General features: G+C 37.7%; 2 protein-coding genes across 3 annotated transcripts; one reads left to right on the top strand and one right to left on the bottom strand.

Moving 5' to 3' along the window:
* Window positions 1–172: 172 nt before the first annotated feature.
* LOC137963433 (uncharacterized) lies at window positions 173–6,349 on the bottom strand. Its single transcript, XM_068810554.1, has 6 exons — window positions 5,824–6,349; window positions 5,387–5,721; window positions 4,004–4,678; window positions 3,690–3,808; window positions 350–455; window positions 173–238 (listed from the first exon to the last, which is right to left on the bottom strand). Exons 1-6 carry the CDS (start codon window positions 6,347–6,349, stop codon window positions 173–175), a joined length of 1,827 nt encoding a protein of 608 aa, XP_068666655.1.
* Window positions 6,350–8,381: 2,032 nt separating this feature from the next.
* On the top strand, window positions 8,382–16,238 carry LOC137962369 (MACPF domain-containing protein NSL1-like). 2 transcript variants are annotated; one of them, XM_068809192.1, is made up of 7 exons: window positions 8,382–8,952; window positions 10,339–10,484; window positions 12,030–12,234; window positions 12,537–12,623; window positions 12,713–12,896; window positions 13,080–13,246; window positions 15,265–16,238. In XM_068809192.1, exons 1-7 carry the CDS (start codon window positions 8,704–8,706, stop codon window positions 15,955–15,957), a joined length of 1,731 nt encoding a protein of 576 aa, XP_068665293.1. In that variant the 5' UTR covers window positions 8,382–8,703; the 3' UTR covers window positions 15,958–16,238. The 2 variants fall into 2 exon arrangements, with proteins under 2 accessions (XP_068665293.1, XP_068665292.1); XM_068809191.1 differs by having other exon boundaries at window positions 10,246–10,484.
* The last annotated feature ends 764 nt before the right edge of the window (window positions 16,239–17,002 follow it).

The following is a 17,002-nucleotide window of genomic DNA, read 5'->3' as shown; positions in this document are numbered from 1 at the left end:
AAGATGACCAGTGACTCGAAGCTTGTCCTCTTGCACAATATGAGAGGGGTGAACTGAAAGAGCATTTGCGAGAAAGTAATTTTTGAGGTTTGTTAGTCATTTTGGGACGAGCATCGGACCTAACTTAACAAAACTCTTTTTTTTTAATAGATAAAATTATTTTAGATCGACATTAAGACAAGCAAAAGTGATCTCTGTAGCTTGACGAAACCTGATGCTGCTTTAGGTGCCAGAAGAACTGATTGCAGAAGAGCAGAAAAGAGAAGAAAATTGTTGTGAAACAGATTGGAGACAATTTTCATACTTTCAAAATTAACAAAATCAATGTCATTTGAAACATGAGATGGACCTTATCAATGGCAGAATATGCTTCACCAATTGGTTTCTCAACTTGCAGTATTTCCTCAGCTTGAGCATCTCTCTGTTTTCTATACAACATCAAAAGCTTCAAGCACCTGAACATTACAGCAAATAAAGTTTGCTTTTCGATCATTTCTTTCATGGCCAGTGAATAAAATTATAAAACTGATCTACATTCTTAATTCGTATTTTTTTTTCCATTTCTTTCATGGCTAAAGAACAAACATATAAAAATCACCCTAGTGTTCTTAATGTTTACTTTCTTTTGTACCAATGATGAACACGTATATTCAGACGACCACAATGTTGTGAAATAAGAAAACAATGGCAATAACAATAACAAGAGTCCCAGGAATAACGATGATTACTAATCCATTTGGGAAAACGGTCATGTATTAGTGAGTACGACTTAATAGCTCTATAAGGTGAATATGTCATCCAAGAGTCCGTCCATATTCCTTATTAAATATTTTAAGGCTGTCTTTGGAACACCAAAAAATGAAGAGAAAAAAAAGAGAAAGGGAAAAGAAAAGAAAAGAAGTTATATTTCTCTTATTTGGATGCCCAAGGAAAATAAGAGAGAAAATAAAAAAGAAACATTGTTTTTCTTGTTTGGATACACACGAAAAATGGAAAAGAAAAGAAAGTTAAATAATTGTTTCAAGCAAAGGAATTTGTTGAACTTAACAGAAAATACATGAATTATCTATTGTTGACTAATAGAAAAGAACCTGAATGTTATGAAGAAGCATGTCAGGCTGAAGATACTAACAAGTGGGAGCTGCTATGTATGCAATGGTCTGTAAGATACTAGATATTGGCCATACAGTGGGAGCTGTTAGCAGGTTTATGTCAAACCCAGGAAAGACCCATTGGAAAACAGTAAAGTGGATTTTGAGATATCTACAAGGCAGGCGTTCGTACTTTGGTAAAGGTGAATTGAAAGTACAAGGGTACGTAGATACAGATTTTGTAGGAGAAGTTGATCACCGGAGAAACACCACTGATTATGTGTTTATTGTGGGCACAACAACTGTTAGTTGGATGTTACATATACAGAAGATCCAAGGTAACAGGAATCCTGCGGATATGCTAACAAAAATTGTGACTATTGATAAACTAAAGCTATATTAAGCTTCTACAAGCATGACGAGACCAAGAAAAAGCTAAGACCTACTGCATCCATATATGTGAAGCCAGATTGATATCGGTCGTTAGAAGGGAATGGGCTGTGTCAGAGAAGGCATGGGCGACGGTACAGAGATGGGCGCCAAGTCATTGCTAGGCTGATGGGTCTCGTGGCTTTGCCTGTCTCGGGGTATGAGTCTTCATATGGTGGGAACCTTTCTTTGCAGAACTTGAGATCGTGAAAGGATTTGCTGGTGAAAACCTCGCCTCTTCCGCTGTTTGCTCGAGCTTTCCAAATAGGATTCTGAGAGGGGCGAAGAAAAAAGATGGTGACCGAGTTGAATATGGTTCACGTTGGTTCGGCTTCTACCGGAATAGGTCGGGAGGCAAGCTGCTAACCTTCCTTCCTTCATAGTAAGTGCTAGAGGAGGCATGGGCACTGTCGAGAGATTTGTTGCACGCTTAGTATCTCTTCGTGCTCGACAGTAGCAGCGCTTTCAACACGAAGAAGTCTGGAAAAGGGAGAGCGAAAGCAGCAGGGCACTCTTGAGTTCTTCCAGCGTGGGGAGGAGAGGAGACTAGGGGCGGAGGAACCTTCCATTCTTGCCAAAACCATCCCTGCAGCGTATATGCAGTCGAAAATAATAATTCACAATTCAATCTCTTGATTTCTCATTCACATCGTCGGCTTAAATAGCCGTTTTACAGAATATACATGGTAAAATAATGAGTGATTAACGGGATTACCCAATCACCGGATTTACAGAATATTTACATGATTTCTCCTTAAGGGAAGAAATCTCAGAGTAAATCTTAACACTCCCCCTCAAGTTGGTGCATAGATATCACTTATGCCCAACTTGTCAAGACATTTTTTAAAAGCTCGGTAAGACACTGCCTTGGTTAGCACATCAGCAAGCTGATCCTCAGATCGAACATGAGGGACTTCAATAATTCTTGCTTCTAACTTTTCTTTAATAAAGTGTCTATCAACTTCAACATGTTTAGTTCTATCATGCTGGACTGGGTTGTGGGCAATATCACATGCGGCCTTATTGTCACAATATAATTTTATAGGACTTGTTTGCTCAATATGTAATTCTTGTATCAGATTGTTTATCCATAATAATTCACATATTGCCTTGGCCATTCCCCTGTATTCGGCTTCAGCTGAAGATCTAGCTACCACCTCTTATTTCTTACTTCTCCAAGTGACCAAATTTCCACCTACAAATGTAAAGTATCCAGATATAGACCGTCGATCTTCTATTGACCTAGCCCAATCGGCATATGTATAACCTTCAATTTTCAAGTCACCTCCCTTTTTAAATAAAATTATTTTCCTTGGAGATGATTTCAAGTAGCGCAGGATACGATTGACAGCATTCATATGTTCTTCACTTAGTACATAAGCTAAGTCTGGTCAGGTATGTGCAAGATACATTAACCTCCCAACTAGTCTCTGATAACGCTCTTTGTTAGCAGGAACTTGATCTGAATGTATTCCCAGTTTTAGATTTTCTTCCATAGGAGTACTGACTGGACTACATGCTGTCATACCGGTTTCCTTCAATAAATCCAAAACATATTTTCGTTGGGATAAAAAAATTCCTTCCTTGAATCTGGACACTTCAATGCCAAGAAAATATTTTAAGTAGCCAAGATCCTTCATTTCAAATTCTCTAGCAAGACGACTTTGCAATGATTTCTTTTATTTTGGATAATTCCCAGTGACTATCATAACATCAACATATACAATAAGAGCTGTGATGGCCTCCTTGTTATATTTCAAGAAGAGAGTATGATCTGAGTTGCTTTGCTTGTATCCGATAGATTTCATAAAATTCGTGAACCTTCCAAACCAAGCCCTCGGGGACTGCTTCAAACCATATAGGGATTTCCTCAGTTTACATACTTGTTTGCATCCTTTGTTTTGCATAATGCATCTAGGAGGTAATTCCATAAATACTTCTTCTTGGAGATCTCCATGCAAAAATGCATTTTTTACATCAAACTGATATAAGGGCCAATCAAGATTCACAGCCAGAGATAGTAGAATTCGAACGGTGTTGATTTTGGCCACTGGTGTGAATGTCTCCATATAATCGATCTTGTAGGTTTGAGTATATCCTTTGGCGACAAACCTTGCTTTGAACCTTTCAATGGTGCCATCGACTTTATATTTAATAGTAAATACCCACCTGCATTCAACTGGTGTCTTTCCTACAGGTAGGTCAACCACTTCCCATGTTGAATTCTTTTGAAGGGACCCCATTTCTTCATTCATGGCTTCTTTCCATTTAGGATCTTTCAAGGCTTCCTGCACACTATTAGGAATAGATATAGCAGATAATTAATTCACAAATACTTCATTTGCCTTTGACAATCTATGATAAGATACAAAATTATGCATGGGATACTGAGATTTGGAGGTGAGAAGAGGTTCATAATTGACTCTTGGTTTTCCTCTTGTGGTTCGATGAGGTAGCACTCTTAGTTGAGTTTCAGAACTTACCTGAGGTTCAGACATGGATTCGGACTCAGAAGGCAATTGATCCATTGGTACATTATGAAGGGAAGAAAATGGCGGTTGAGACTCTGGTTGCATCACTTCCATCTGGTCTTGTCTTTCTCCATCCTGTGAATCATGTTGATTTGTATCATTTTGATGTCCACAGCTGTAATCGGAATATTGACCACTTGTAGTATCCAAGATATCCAAATGATGATAAAGGTTCTTCAATTCAATCCTATTCTCCCCCTGTATTGAAGACTCGGGAGTAGAATAATACATGTTTTCTTCGTGAAATACTACATCAAGAGTGACATACAATTTGCGAGAGGGAGGATGATAACAACGATAACCTTTCTGATGTTGAGCATAACCAACAAAAACACACTTGAGAGCTCGAGGTTCTAATTTATGTCTCAATGACTTATGGAGGTGAACAAAGGCTACACACCCAAAAACTTTAGGTGGCAGATTCGGCACAGCAGGTGCACTTATGGTTTTATGAAGAACACTCAAGGGAGTCTGAAATTGTAACACACTCGAGGGTATTCGATTGATAAGGTAAGCTGCAGTTGTGATGGCCTCACCCCAGTAACTAGCCGACATATGAGCTTCAAACAAGGAAGCACGAACAACCTCAAGGAGGTGACGGTTCTTTCGCTCTGCAACCCCATTTTGCTGAGGGGTGTACGGACAAGTAGTTTGATGAGTAATACCATGATCATCTAGATATTTTTTGAAACTTTGATTCACAAATTCTCCACCATTGTCACTTCGAAGAGTTCGTATTGTAGAATGATATTGAGTGACTATCATTCTGTGAAATTGTTTGAACAATGAACCAACTTCACTTTTTGACTTCATTAAACAAATCCAAGTCATACGGGTGTGATCATCAATAAAAGAAACAAACCACCGTTTATCACTAAGAGATGCTATATTTGCTGGACTCCACACATCAGAGTGAATAATCATAAACGGTTCTGAGCTCCTATTCATGCTTATTTGGAATGGAACACGATGGCTTTTCGCCAATTCACATACATTATACTTAAAATCTGAAATAGATAGTTTGGCAAAAAGTGTAGGAAATAATTTCTTTAAATAACCAAAGGATGAATGACCCAACCGTTTATGCCATAACCAAATGTCAGAATCTGCAGATTTTTTCTTCATGGAGAACGCTTGGGCTAACTGATGAAAACTTTCCGGTTACAGATCAAGGTAATAGAGTTTCCCCCTTCTAGTACCATACCCAATTGTCTTCTGAGTTCGAATGTCCTTAAAAACACAAAGGTTAGGCCAAAAAACCACAATACAATGCAAAGTACGAGTTATTTGAGCAACTGATAAGAGATTATGATTGAGGGTTGGAACAGCTAATACAGAATCAAGACTCAGATTTTCAGTGAGAGTGATAGAACATTCTCCAATAAGGTGAGATGGAGTACCATTTTCTTTAGATACGATATGTTGTTCAGATGGTTTCATACTTTTAACATGATGATTGTCAAAGGTCATATGATCGGTAACACCAGAATCAATTATCCATTTACTATTTCCACTAGGAGTGGAAGTATTAAGAACCTTACCAGATGTAGCGATTAAGACTGATGCATCCTCAGTTGTGTGAGAGGTGGAAGGTTCTTCTACTACAACGGAAGCATGATTATTTGATTTGGAGTTCCGTTTGCGAGGCGCTTTTGTAGGATCCCACCATTCTGGATACCCGATAAGTTCATAACATCGTTCCTTTGTATGCCCAGTCTCACCACAGTGAGTACAAATGCGCTCTGGTTTGGTTGTTCCAACCTCATAGCTACGATTCTGAGATCCTGATGTTCGATTTTGATAACTGTTAGGACCAGTTGGTCGAGCTGTTTTAGGCTTAGCTCGACGTGCTACCATTGCAGATGTCTCAACACGGTCAACTTCACTATTTAAAGTGGTTCTACGAGCAGAGTCACGACATACATAAGCATAGACTTCTTCAAGATCCAATATCGGGTCTTTTCTGAGAATTTCGCCACGGACTTGTTCGAATTCTGCATCCAATCCGTTTAAGAAAATATGAACGCGCAATCTTTCAATGGATTTCCTATAAGCGATAACATCATCAGGATCTTTCATTATAGTCCTGTCACGATGATCAAGCTCTTGAAATTTTTCCACAAGATCACCATAATACATTGATAAAGGACGACCAGTCTGTTTGGTGGAGAAAACTCTCTGATTCAATGAAAATAATTGTGATTCATCTGACCCATCATAGAAAGTTTTTTCCAGAGCATTCCATATTTCGCGTGCGGTACGCAGCCGAATATAACGCTTCATAATATCTGGTGACATAGAGGTTAACAACCACCCCTTGACTTTTTAATTTTCAGAATACCATTTCGCATAGGAGGTTTCCGTTTCTTGTAGGAATGGTGTTTTTCCCATAATATATTTGAGTTTTTCTCGTCCCACAATTTGCATCTCCATGATTTGAGACCATACATCATAGTTGACTTCGGTAAGAGTGAGACTGGTTGTAAAACCAGAGTTTTCGGATTGCACATGAATAATCGGTGTTAATTCCTTCGACATGATGAAAAGAAGGTCCGTATACTGATTCGGTGTGGTCCGGTTCCCTTTCTAAAAAAAATAATAATATTGGTCCAATTCGGTCTGGTCCGATCAGTAGACTGGTCTGGTCCGGTTCGCTTATGCTGCGCCGATCTTGGTCTGTCCGAGAAATCCGGTCTCGGACAAAAATAATTTTACGACACCTAAGTTCAAAAAAATAATCTTGGGCCGGTTACTGTACCTCTTCTTCGTCGAGACGACGAAGTTTTCGTTTCGACAGTGCGTCTCCCCCTTCGCCGGTTCGTCTCGACAGTGCGTCTCCCCCTTCGCCGGGGTCAGTGAAGGTCGGTTGAGGTCCGAGCAGTCACTCGGCTTCGATTGTCGGCGGCCTGCAGAACGTCAGAATAGCTCTGTTTCGTGGCGAGTTGTCGGTCGGCGAAGGTTTCTGATGGAAGGCCGAGCAGTGGCTCGGATACGGTCGTTGGCAGCCTGCGGAACGTCTCGATGAAGCTTTCTGATGGAAGATCGTCGGCGGCGGCCTGCAGAGCTTCCGAACAATTCTGTTTCGCCGCGAAACAGAGTTTAGATTACGGAACAGAGAATAAGAGTTCTGTTCTTCAGTTACAACTACGGAACAGAGCTTTCGCTCTGCTCTTCGGCGATGAGAAGGAGAAGGAGATGATTCTCCCGCTCTGATACCAAGTTGAAAATAATAATTCACAATTCAATCTCTTGATTTCTCATTTACATCGTCGACTTAAATAGTCGTTTTACAGAATATACATGGTAAAATAATGAGTGATTAACGGGATTACCCAATCACCGGATTTACAGAATATTTACATGATTTTTCCTTAAGGGAAGAAATCTCAGAGTAAATCTTAACATATGCGTGGCTTTGAAAATTTTCTTCCCGCTCGCCACGTTTGACTGCAGAACCAGAATATAAAGCAGAAGAGCTCATCGGAGGTAGAGGAGTTGTGACTTGTAAGTGTTCTACGTATTTTCTTCCTATAATGATATATTTGCAACAGCCTGTGGATGTAGCAAGTCGAACCACATTAAAATAGTGTCTGCTTCCTAGTTAATCTTGTCAGAATTGTATTACAATTGACAGCTGATATGTAAGGAAGAGCAAAACAAGAAGCCAGACACTGTAGAGCGATTCCTGGCTTTCTTCTAAATTCTAAAACCTTATCCTCTGTTCTCGCTTCTATCCCCTCAAGTCCAGCGGGGGCTTTCCGATTTGGAGGTGGCAAAAATACGAGAAAGTTCACTGAGTCGCATGCGAAAGGAAGAGCGAATTCACGCTTTTACCCGGCTAATTTGGGGTTAATTTCTCCCGCGCCTGGAGTCTAGGATGAGTTATCCTTAATTGGTTTTCAAACCCAAACAAAATCTAAGGCGAGTGTTCAAATTTAATAATTTATAATAATCCTATTTTCAAGTCAATTTACCTAAAGCACAAACGATTTTGGATAATTCAAATGCTTCATGAAAATCTAAAAAAACATTATCACTCAATTTTCGTCATATTTTATAATTTATAAGGAACATTTAAAAATAAATTTAATCTAATTTAAATAAGGGGAACTGGAAGTTAAACTCATTACTCGTAGACCGTGATCCATTCAAATGTCTTTCCGGCTAACCATTACCGTCAACGGCCTCTCTCGTTACCCAGTAGCCAACATCCAGAATTCGAGTCATACTTCACGGTGGTGCCGCTTAATTCACGTTGTTTGGTCAAGAGTCAGGACTGATGACTGAGATTGATCCTTTGTCCTAGAGACTTTGGTTTTGTACTATTTGTTCATCGACGGCCCGAGTGCTAAAAACTCTGAGATCTCGCTACGTCATCATAGCAACGAACTCGATGCCCGACCAGACGGAGACTCCAATTTTCTTGCGTCGATGCGACGACGGATGGCCAGACCGTTGATTTCTCCCGTGCAGTTTAAAAAACTCGGTCCCTCGTTGACGTTTACTCGAGTAAACAAGCAAGGTAGCTTACAAATGGGAAGACGCCGAAGCAGCTGGTTTGCCACCGAACAAAGACCATTTCCATGGATGTCACGATCCTGCTCTTACTCACGACCAGGAGACTTCGAAGCGATCACTAGTTTAGCAGAACAATGGCGTCTACTAGCCTGCAGACAACCGCTGAGCAGGCGGTTTCAGTTATCGGCTTCGGATACGATCTCTCTAGCGACATACGTCTCTCATACTGCAAGCAAGGATCGCGGTTGATAGAGCTTGATGAAAACCTAACTCGCGACCTTGTCCTTCCCGGCGGCATCGTTGTGCCCAATGTTTCCAGGTCGATCAAGTGCGATAAAGGGGAGAGGATGAGATTTAGGTCCGATGTTCTTTCCTTTCACCAGGTATTGGTAATTTTCTTTTCTTGATGTTTTATTTGTCTTCTGTTCCTTGTTGGTATACTGTTGCCTTTTTTTTTTTTTTTTTTTCCACTCCAAATTCCCCTGTAGTATTCGATGCCAGTGTGGGCATATGGGTTTAGTTTCGCGAGGTTAATGCTTTTACGCAATCTTGACCGTAGTATATTATGCAAGATCGAACTGGGCTATAGAACAGCAGATATATGTATATACTGAAGCTCTGGAAAGAAAAACGCAAGTACAAAATAGAAACTGAAGAGACAGTTGTCGCTTAGTTCACTAATACTTCATTGCAGTGATTCTAAACAACTTAAAACTTAAAAGTGGTCTTAGGTCATCGCTTGTTATGATGAAGTTAAGTAGGGTGTCTGTAATCCACAGTTGTTTGTACATGATCTAACCAAATTGTGGAGTGTTCTAGTGACTCATCCGGATGTCCTCTTAGTGAAAATAGTCCGACATCACTTAAAAGTTTAGAAATTTTATAGTTGGGAAAAGACCTTCTAAGTTCGGCTAATAATTTTTGCTATGGATGTGGACTTAACTTTAATATGGTATTAGAGAAGGTATCTCTTCTGTTGGATCTGGTTTATACCCAGTTTTAAGTTTGTTACTTTGAAAGTAAGGTGGAATGTTCGTGGGAAAAAATACCCTAACTTTAATTAGTCTTTTTAAGATGACCTTGAGGCCAGCTTTAACTCTTCCTGCTAACTACTTTATGTAGAGATGATTGGCAATGTGGATAATGCTAAAGTTTCTTATGACTTGATTCCAAATTCTTCAGTTTTGAATATCTTGACTATTTTTCTTCATTTACAACATTTCTGCAATGGCAGACAGTGCTTCATTTTCTTCACATAGAAATTGTCGAGATCTATTTCATTGAAACAAAGATCCTTTTAGTGCTTCTGACTCTCATGGGACTGCTAGACAAATTTACTATGGATCTTTAACAGGTTGGTTATATCAAACAAGAAAAGCATTAACTTTCTTGAGGTTGAGTATATTGCATAGAAATTCTTGTCCAGAATTACTCCAGTCATTTCTTTTAGTAAGGAGAGGCTGACTGGGGCACTTTGTGTGCTTTGGAACAGATTGCAGATTTTGGGCTGTGATTATCTTTTTAAGCATTTGAGATTACCTAAACTGCTGAATCGGGTTGTCACTTAGGGGGCATAATTGTGACAAATAATTTTCATGTGTATGTTGCTTCCAATAAATGTCTGCAGAATGCTAGATTGCATTTTATACTTATGAACCTTTTACTGCTTGCTGCAGATGTCAGAGCAATTAAACAAGGAACTGTCTTTGACTGGTAAAATTCCAAGTGGACTCTTTAATGCAATGTTTGCTTTCTCTGGCTGCTGGCAGAAGGATGCAGCTACAACCAAAAGTCTTGCATATGATGGTTGGTACATAAGCCTCTACAACATTGAACTGGCAAGATCTAAGATAGAATTGCGAGAGGAAGTCAAACAAGAAGTTCCTTGTGTATGGGATCCTGCTGCCCTGGCTGGGTGAGATTTTATTATTTGATATTTCCTCTTCTATTCCCGCCCTCACTAGCTCTTTTGACTCCTTCAACTTCCTAACTGTGTGTTAGTTGTAATAGATCCTGGTTTTATTTTTTTTATATTCTTGTTGTTTGAACATTTGAAAATTTATCTCAACATCATAAAATCTCTATTAGTGTTGGAGCTGCTCAAGATGAAAATTTTATTCTCTAGTTTAAATCTGTCATATTGTTGATTTCATGAAGTGGTTGTGGATTCTGACTAGCTTAGAAACATCAAATTGATTACATAAGTACTCGATCCATGTTGTGTATGACCATTACTGGTCTTCTTATTAGGAGTATTTTCCACTTGAATTTACCATTTCTGGAAAGAGGTATAATCCGATTGCAGAACAATCGTCTTCCATATGAGACAACATATACTGAACTTATGTGAAGGTTGTTCATGAAAGTATTGTTTACTCTATTCCTGAATTTACATGATAAGTTGGTAGGAATGTTTCACTAAAGCTGTAGGCTGTCTGTTCAAACTAGACATATTCATCCAATTTGAACATGAACATTGGCATGATCTGTTAAGATTCATTCATGTCCTTAAATATTGTTTTTTGGCCCATACTATGTGTGTTATATACTTAATATGCAATATTTGAGTAGGTTAAAACATTACTACCAGTCCCTCCGATCCCTTTATATTGATATTGGATTCATGTACCGAGATCAGCTAATTCTCTAGCTGACTCTCTTGTGAAAGATGGATCCTTCCTCAAATCCCTTGTTGTAAAGGGAGTACTCCCTTAGTTGGTATGTATTTCTCTCTCCTTTAATAAAAATCATCATTTCACTAAAAAAACATTACCAACAGTTCCTGGAATTTCATGATTCATAGTGAAGGAAATCCATTCTCTTTCTTATATTTGAAAACTAAATGTGCATGCAGATTGGAGTTTCATTGGTTAGAATTTCACAACCAAGTTTACCTTGCAACTTATTGCAGCCTGTGCACTGAAGAAGAATCCATACTTTCTATGATATTATGAGTAGTTAATCAGTTTTGTGAAATTATGGGATAATAGGGATTGAGAGAGGAAGAAGAAGAGAAGAGAGTAGGGGACAAGAGATAGCAGCAAAAGATAGGGATCCTCGTGATTAGGGTTCTGGTCGACCCCTAATCACCTTTTATAACTTAAGAACAAGTATAAGGATAATATTGCCCCTACTCTCTTAAGCTCAATTACACCTTTATATCTCCTTTATTACACCTCCTAATTATATGAAACTTAAACTACTCAAACTACCAAACATACTGAATAAGACAAGTCTATTCATAGGAGGTGCAGACAGAGAGAAATTACCAAACAACCCTTCTACAATATTTTCAACTATTTTAAAAGATACCATGTTTTCCAGTTTTAAAATATTTAAAACATTCTGTATGATGGATGAACAATCCATCTATATTGTCAACCAAGATTAACATGTGATGTGCTTTTCCAATTTAAAGGTAATTTCCCTTATATTTTTCTTATTTAGTTTGTTTTTTCAGGTTTATTGAGAAATATGGTACTCATATCATCGTCGGTGTAAAGATGGGAGGCAAAGATATAGTACACATTAAGCAGCTTAAAAGCTCATCTCTTGAAGCAACTGACTTTCAGAAACTCTTAAGGAAGTTAGCTGATGAAAGATTTTGTGAAGATGCCAATGGAAGCTTCGTAATGGATTCTGATGAATTTATAAAGAGGCTGAAGGTAAATCATAAAATGAAACGAAGTGGTTTATGTTGGAAATGGAGTAAGATAATAATGAATTTCTTCTCTCAGTCCATGTTCTCAACACAATTTGGTTTTGCAAGAACTTCATATGTTGCTTCTGAGAGGACAGATTTAATTCCATTGTGATCTTGAAGATTCTGTAAAAAATTAATAAAAGATAAATTTTTTTTGCTAAATGTTGGTGATACATTTACTTGCACCTTGTCATTGTTTTAGGTTTTCTTGTTATTGCCTCTGATGTTTGAATGAAGGTTTTCCATTAATTCTATTATTTTCAGTACCACGAGAAGCAATTAGTTGCTTGGAAACACAATTCAGCATTTGCGAACTCCATTAGGCCTGTTGTGACATACCACAGGAAGGAAGTAAGCATCTCTGTCATTCTCATGGCACTTTTCTGTAAAATTTTATCACCACTTGACCTTGTACCTTCTATTCATTCTTTCAAATACAGGATATGGTAACCATCCATGTCAGAAGAGGAGGCACTGATAATGGTCAAGCTCATAGTCAATGGCTGTCTACTATTTCACAGGCTCCTGATGTGATATCTATGTCCTTTGTGCCGATACTTTCCCTTCTGGAAGGGGTCCAAGGAAGTGGATTCCTATCCCATGCTGTGAATCTGTATCTTAGATGTAAGTTTTCTTTCTTAATCCTATTGGGACGTGTTCTCATTGGACGAACTGGTCTCCTGCCTAGACAGGGACCAACACTTTATATATGGATGATAACTTCATTAAACTGATTCGATGGCTTAATTTAGTTTAGAACTTGTATTTGATCTCTCTGTGGTAACCTAATTGAACATTACTATTAAGATAAGCCACCACTAGAGGAGCTTCAACAATTTTTGGAGTTCCAGTTACCAAGGCAATGGGCCCCTGTGTATGGTGATCTACCACTTGGTCCTCTTCGCAGAAACCATGGTTTGCCTTCACTCCAGTTCACATTCATGGGTCCAAAACTCTATGTTAAGACAAACCTGGTAAACCTCTTTCTCTACTTATCTTTTTTGTTACATAGCCAACTTTTTCTAATTTGTTAATAACCATTGTTGGTTATTTGCTAGTTTCTTTGTAGTTTACTGTGCAGATTGTAGGTTGCCTGATAATTGTTTTCATTTGTCACAAGCTTTTGATTTTTTCTTTTTGGGAACAAATTCTGGATTTTAAATTGATGATCCTCTATTCTATAGCAGAAATTCTTATGCTGTGGATTTTAAATGGGTATTTTTGGACATTTATGGTCTTTCACTTGATTGTCTATGTCTTCATCCTAGGTAATCCACACCTTGATTAGTCTCAGGCTTGATCTTTTAGCAGTCATTGAATTAGATGTTCTGAGGTTCATGTGCCCCTAGAAACATGTCTTGCATTATAGAACATTGATGCCAGAAAGAAATCAAAATAAGTATTCTTTTTATTCCCTTTTAAAAAATCACCTAGTCCCGTTTTAAAAAAAAAACCTAGTTCCTAAAGAAAATAAATAATTGCTTCTTTCATTTAAAGAATAGGCTAAAGCTCATCTACTTCTATCAATGATACTAAAAACAATAACAACAATAATAATAATGTAGAATTTCTGAAAAAGAGAAAAAACTTCATTGACTTGATGTAATTTGAGTACGATGAACCTCTATTTATAATAGATGAAACTAGTAGTATCCAATTATAATTAAATTACTGTTGTCCCAGTTATACCCAAAGTAAAACACTAAAAGATATGTCCTAGAATAATCGAACAACTGAACATAAATAGAAGACTAACATAACTAAAACTCCTTTAATTAAGACTCTTTTGTGAGACTTCCTATGAGACTCCTGTAAGAACTCCACCATATTAATTCTGGCTTTGTGAGACTTCTTACTATGAGAGTCATGTAAGACTCTTCTATATCTGCTCTTCAACAAATAATAATAATAATAATAATAATAATAATAATAATAATAATAACAGTAGTAATAATAATAATAATAATAATAATAATTAATTATTATTACTATGATTTTTATTAATTATATATCACTCTAAATAATTAACAAATGATATTTGCTATTCCAAAAAAACAAACGAAAACCTTGAGAGGTTAGGACCTTGATTGAGACTAGATTGAAGACCAAAACATAAGAAACAAGTCTTCAAAACTGAGTAACTTGGATAATGCTGTTGTTAGCAACAAGCTTCTCTCTATAGTGTCATAAGTGTTGTAGCTGTGCAAATTGGAATTGTCAATGAGGACATGGGAGTAAGTGGAAGATTATTTTGGTGTTGTTGAATGTAGAGAACCAGGAAGAATGATGTGAATATGGAAGGGGTTGCAGCTTTTGGATTCCTACATAGCAGTGGTAATTGGGTTCTGGGCTTTACTGCTGTCAATAGGCAAACTTAAATAGATGCAGAAAACAATTTATGCATTTTGATGGTAATAATGACAGTTATGATGATAATGGTGGTAACTAAATTGTAGTAAATAACAATTATTAGTTTATTTTCTACTAACAACAATATATGAATTTAATTGAAGCTTTCATCTTTTCTCAAACCAATGAGCATGAAATATGCTAAACAATAAAAGAAAATAATGCCTATTATCTTGAACGATTTTTATACCTGAGCAATTTTAGAATGCTCATCATAGTTGAAACTAGTGCTTTGCTCTTACTGCATATCTGGCTCAAACATTTCAGTTTCAGACTTTGTCTCTTCATTGTCAAATTCCAACACTGCATATTGCTAGGTGAGAGTAATTGTTTAAAATATTCTTACCTGAATTTTGGTTCTCGTGTTTGAGAAACTTGAAATTGTTAAGATACTGCATTTTTATCTCCTTGAATAATGACTGTATTATCTGTTGTGGAAAGGGTGTAACATGGTGAGTTGTAGCTGGTACGAGACTTCTTTTTATCATCCTTTCCTTGACAAAAAAACTTCGGTGACTTAAAGAAAAAATAAAGCCATATTTTTTACTCTTACATGTTTCTCTTTTCGTTACTACATTTGTAGGTTGACTCAGGACGCTGTCCAGTTACTGGAATTCGACTGTTCTTGGAAGGTAAGAAGAGTAACAACTTGGCTGTCCATCTCCTGCACCTCTCTTCCATCCCTAAAATCCTGAGTCTCTCTGATGACCATAACTGTGGAATGGAGGATAATTCCGTGGATGAACGAGACTACTATGAACCTGTCAAATGGAGATTATTCTCCCATATATGCACTGCTCCTGTCCAGCACTGTGGGGCCTGTATAGATGACTCGGCCTCAATTGTCACCAAGGCCTGGCTTGAAGTGAAGGATGTTGGCATGAAGAAGGTACTCTTCTTGAGGCTTGGTTTCTCCATGGTAGCATCTGCAAAGATACGTAGGTCTGAATGGGATGGACCCACCAATATCTCCCGAAAATCTGGTTCCATCTCAACATTTTTTAGCACTCGGTTTATTACCAACCAGGTTCCTCAGAATAAACCAGCGGAGGTTTTGAATTCTGCTGTGTTCCCTGGAGGTCCGCCCGAAGCAAATAGAGCACCTAAGATGTGCAAGTATCTGGACACCAATGAAATGGTCAGAGGCCCTGAGGAACCGCCAGGGCATTGGGTCGTCACTGGGGCTAAACTCTGGGTGGAGGGTGGCAAGATCTCCCTGAAAGTTAAATATTCGTTATTAACTATAGTGCCAGCAGACGATTCCTATGGAGGGTGAAGAAACACGCAGAAAAGCCTCAATAGTCTACAATTCTGCAGCGCTCGTGCATGGTTTCTGCTAGATAGCACCAAATTTGACACAGTTTTTGGACGCAAATGAAAACGACAAAAGGTGTCGAGGCCGGGAGTACTTGCCTGGGCGTTGCATCCTGTCACTGGGTTCCGCTGTGGGTGGAGTATGGCCAATTGTAATAAGTGAAATATTTGTTTGTCGTCTCGGAGTGAGGTAAGACAACAGAAATATAGAAAAATTTTAAATTCCTTTCTGTTTGTATATAACATTGTCGTGTTTTTTTAATTCGAATGTGCAATACCGAATGTCGTTTCCAGTTGCTCATTTACCTGTTTGCAGCCAGGTTTACAGCTTGTGTGCAGCCTTTGGTGTTTTTGTGAGGATCGCTGATTCCATATATAAAACATAATTTGGCATCGTTGAGAAAAATTGTATCCATTGTAAGAACAACTCAAGCATCTAAAATTATATATTTTGGTTTCCTCAAAATCTTATTTTCAATGCCTTCCCTATAGGAAGCTAGCAGACTGTCAGCCATAGAAACAAACAACTTACGGTTCAATTTAGTTTTTATTTGAGTTTGTCTCGAACTCAAACTTGAAATAAGGCTCGTTAACTATAACAAGCTAAACTCAAGATTTTCCAAGTTCGTCTTGATAACTCGTTAGTATAATTTTTTTTATTAAAATATATTTTATTCTAATTACTCTTATCAATTCTCTCTAAAGTTGGTTGATAGTTACCCTTATTTACCTCAAACTTCAAAGATAATCAACCGTTTAACCCTTTTGGATCCTTCAACATCTAATGTTGTTATTTGCCAATGGAATAAATACTATCGACGAAGGTGTTTGTTCTTTCTTTTAGGTCTATAAAGCTGATTATTATACATTAGTATACTCCATTACAAAGTCTTAGAATCCTCTATAACAACTTGAAGTTCAATAGTACAAAGTTCATCACAATATTTTTTTTATTTTTTAGTAATTATTTTATTTTTATAATTTTAAATATAGATTGGAAGTTGAAC

This window comes from Aristolochia californica, unplaced genomic scaffold (genome assembly GCF_029961685.1).
Source record: "Aristolochia californica isolate CCGP_79_NKW_82.1479 unplaced genomic scaffold, dmAriCali1.0.hap1 SCAF_4, whole genome shotgun sequence".
NCBI classification, from domain to species: Eukaryota; Viridiplantae; Streptophyta; class Magnoliopsida; order Piperales; family Aristolochiaceae; genus Aristolochia; species Aristolochia californica.
The sequence above is the reverse complement of the archived record's forward strand: the minus strand, read 5'-3'. Positions and strand labels throughout refer to the sequence as shown.

Excerpts from the sequence above, each read along its gene's own strand:
- LOC137962369 (XM_068809191.1), top strand. The coding sequence starts at position 8,704 with ATGGCGTCTACTAGCCTGCAGACAACCGCTGAGCAGGCGGTTTCAGTT. Across the intron at positions 10,485-12,029 it reads GATCCTGCTGCCCTGGCTGG|GTTTATTGAGAAATATGGTA; the intron begins GTGAGATTTTAT and ends TTGTTTTTTCAG. Across the intron at positions 13,247-15,264 it reads TCTATGTTAAGACAAACCTG|GTTGACTCAGGACGCTGTCC; the intron begins GTAAACCTCTTT and ends CTACATTTGTAG.
- LOC137963433 (XM_068810554.1), bottom strand. The coding sequence starts at position 6,349 with ATGTCACCAGATATTATGAAGCGTTATATTCGGCTGCGTACCGCACGC. Across the intron at positions 456-3,689 it reads AAGACACCAGTTGAATGCAG|GTGCTTGAAGCTTTTGATGT; the intron begins GTGGGTATTTAC and ends TGTAATGTTCAG. Across the intron at positions 239-349 it reads CATATTCTGCCATTGATAAG|TTCTTCTGGCACCTAAAGCA; the intron begins GTCCATCTCATG and ends TTCTGCAATCAG.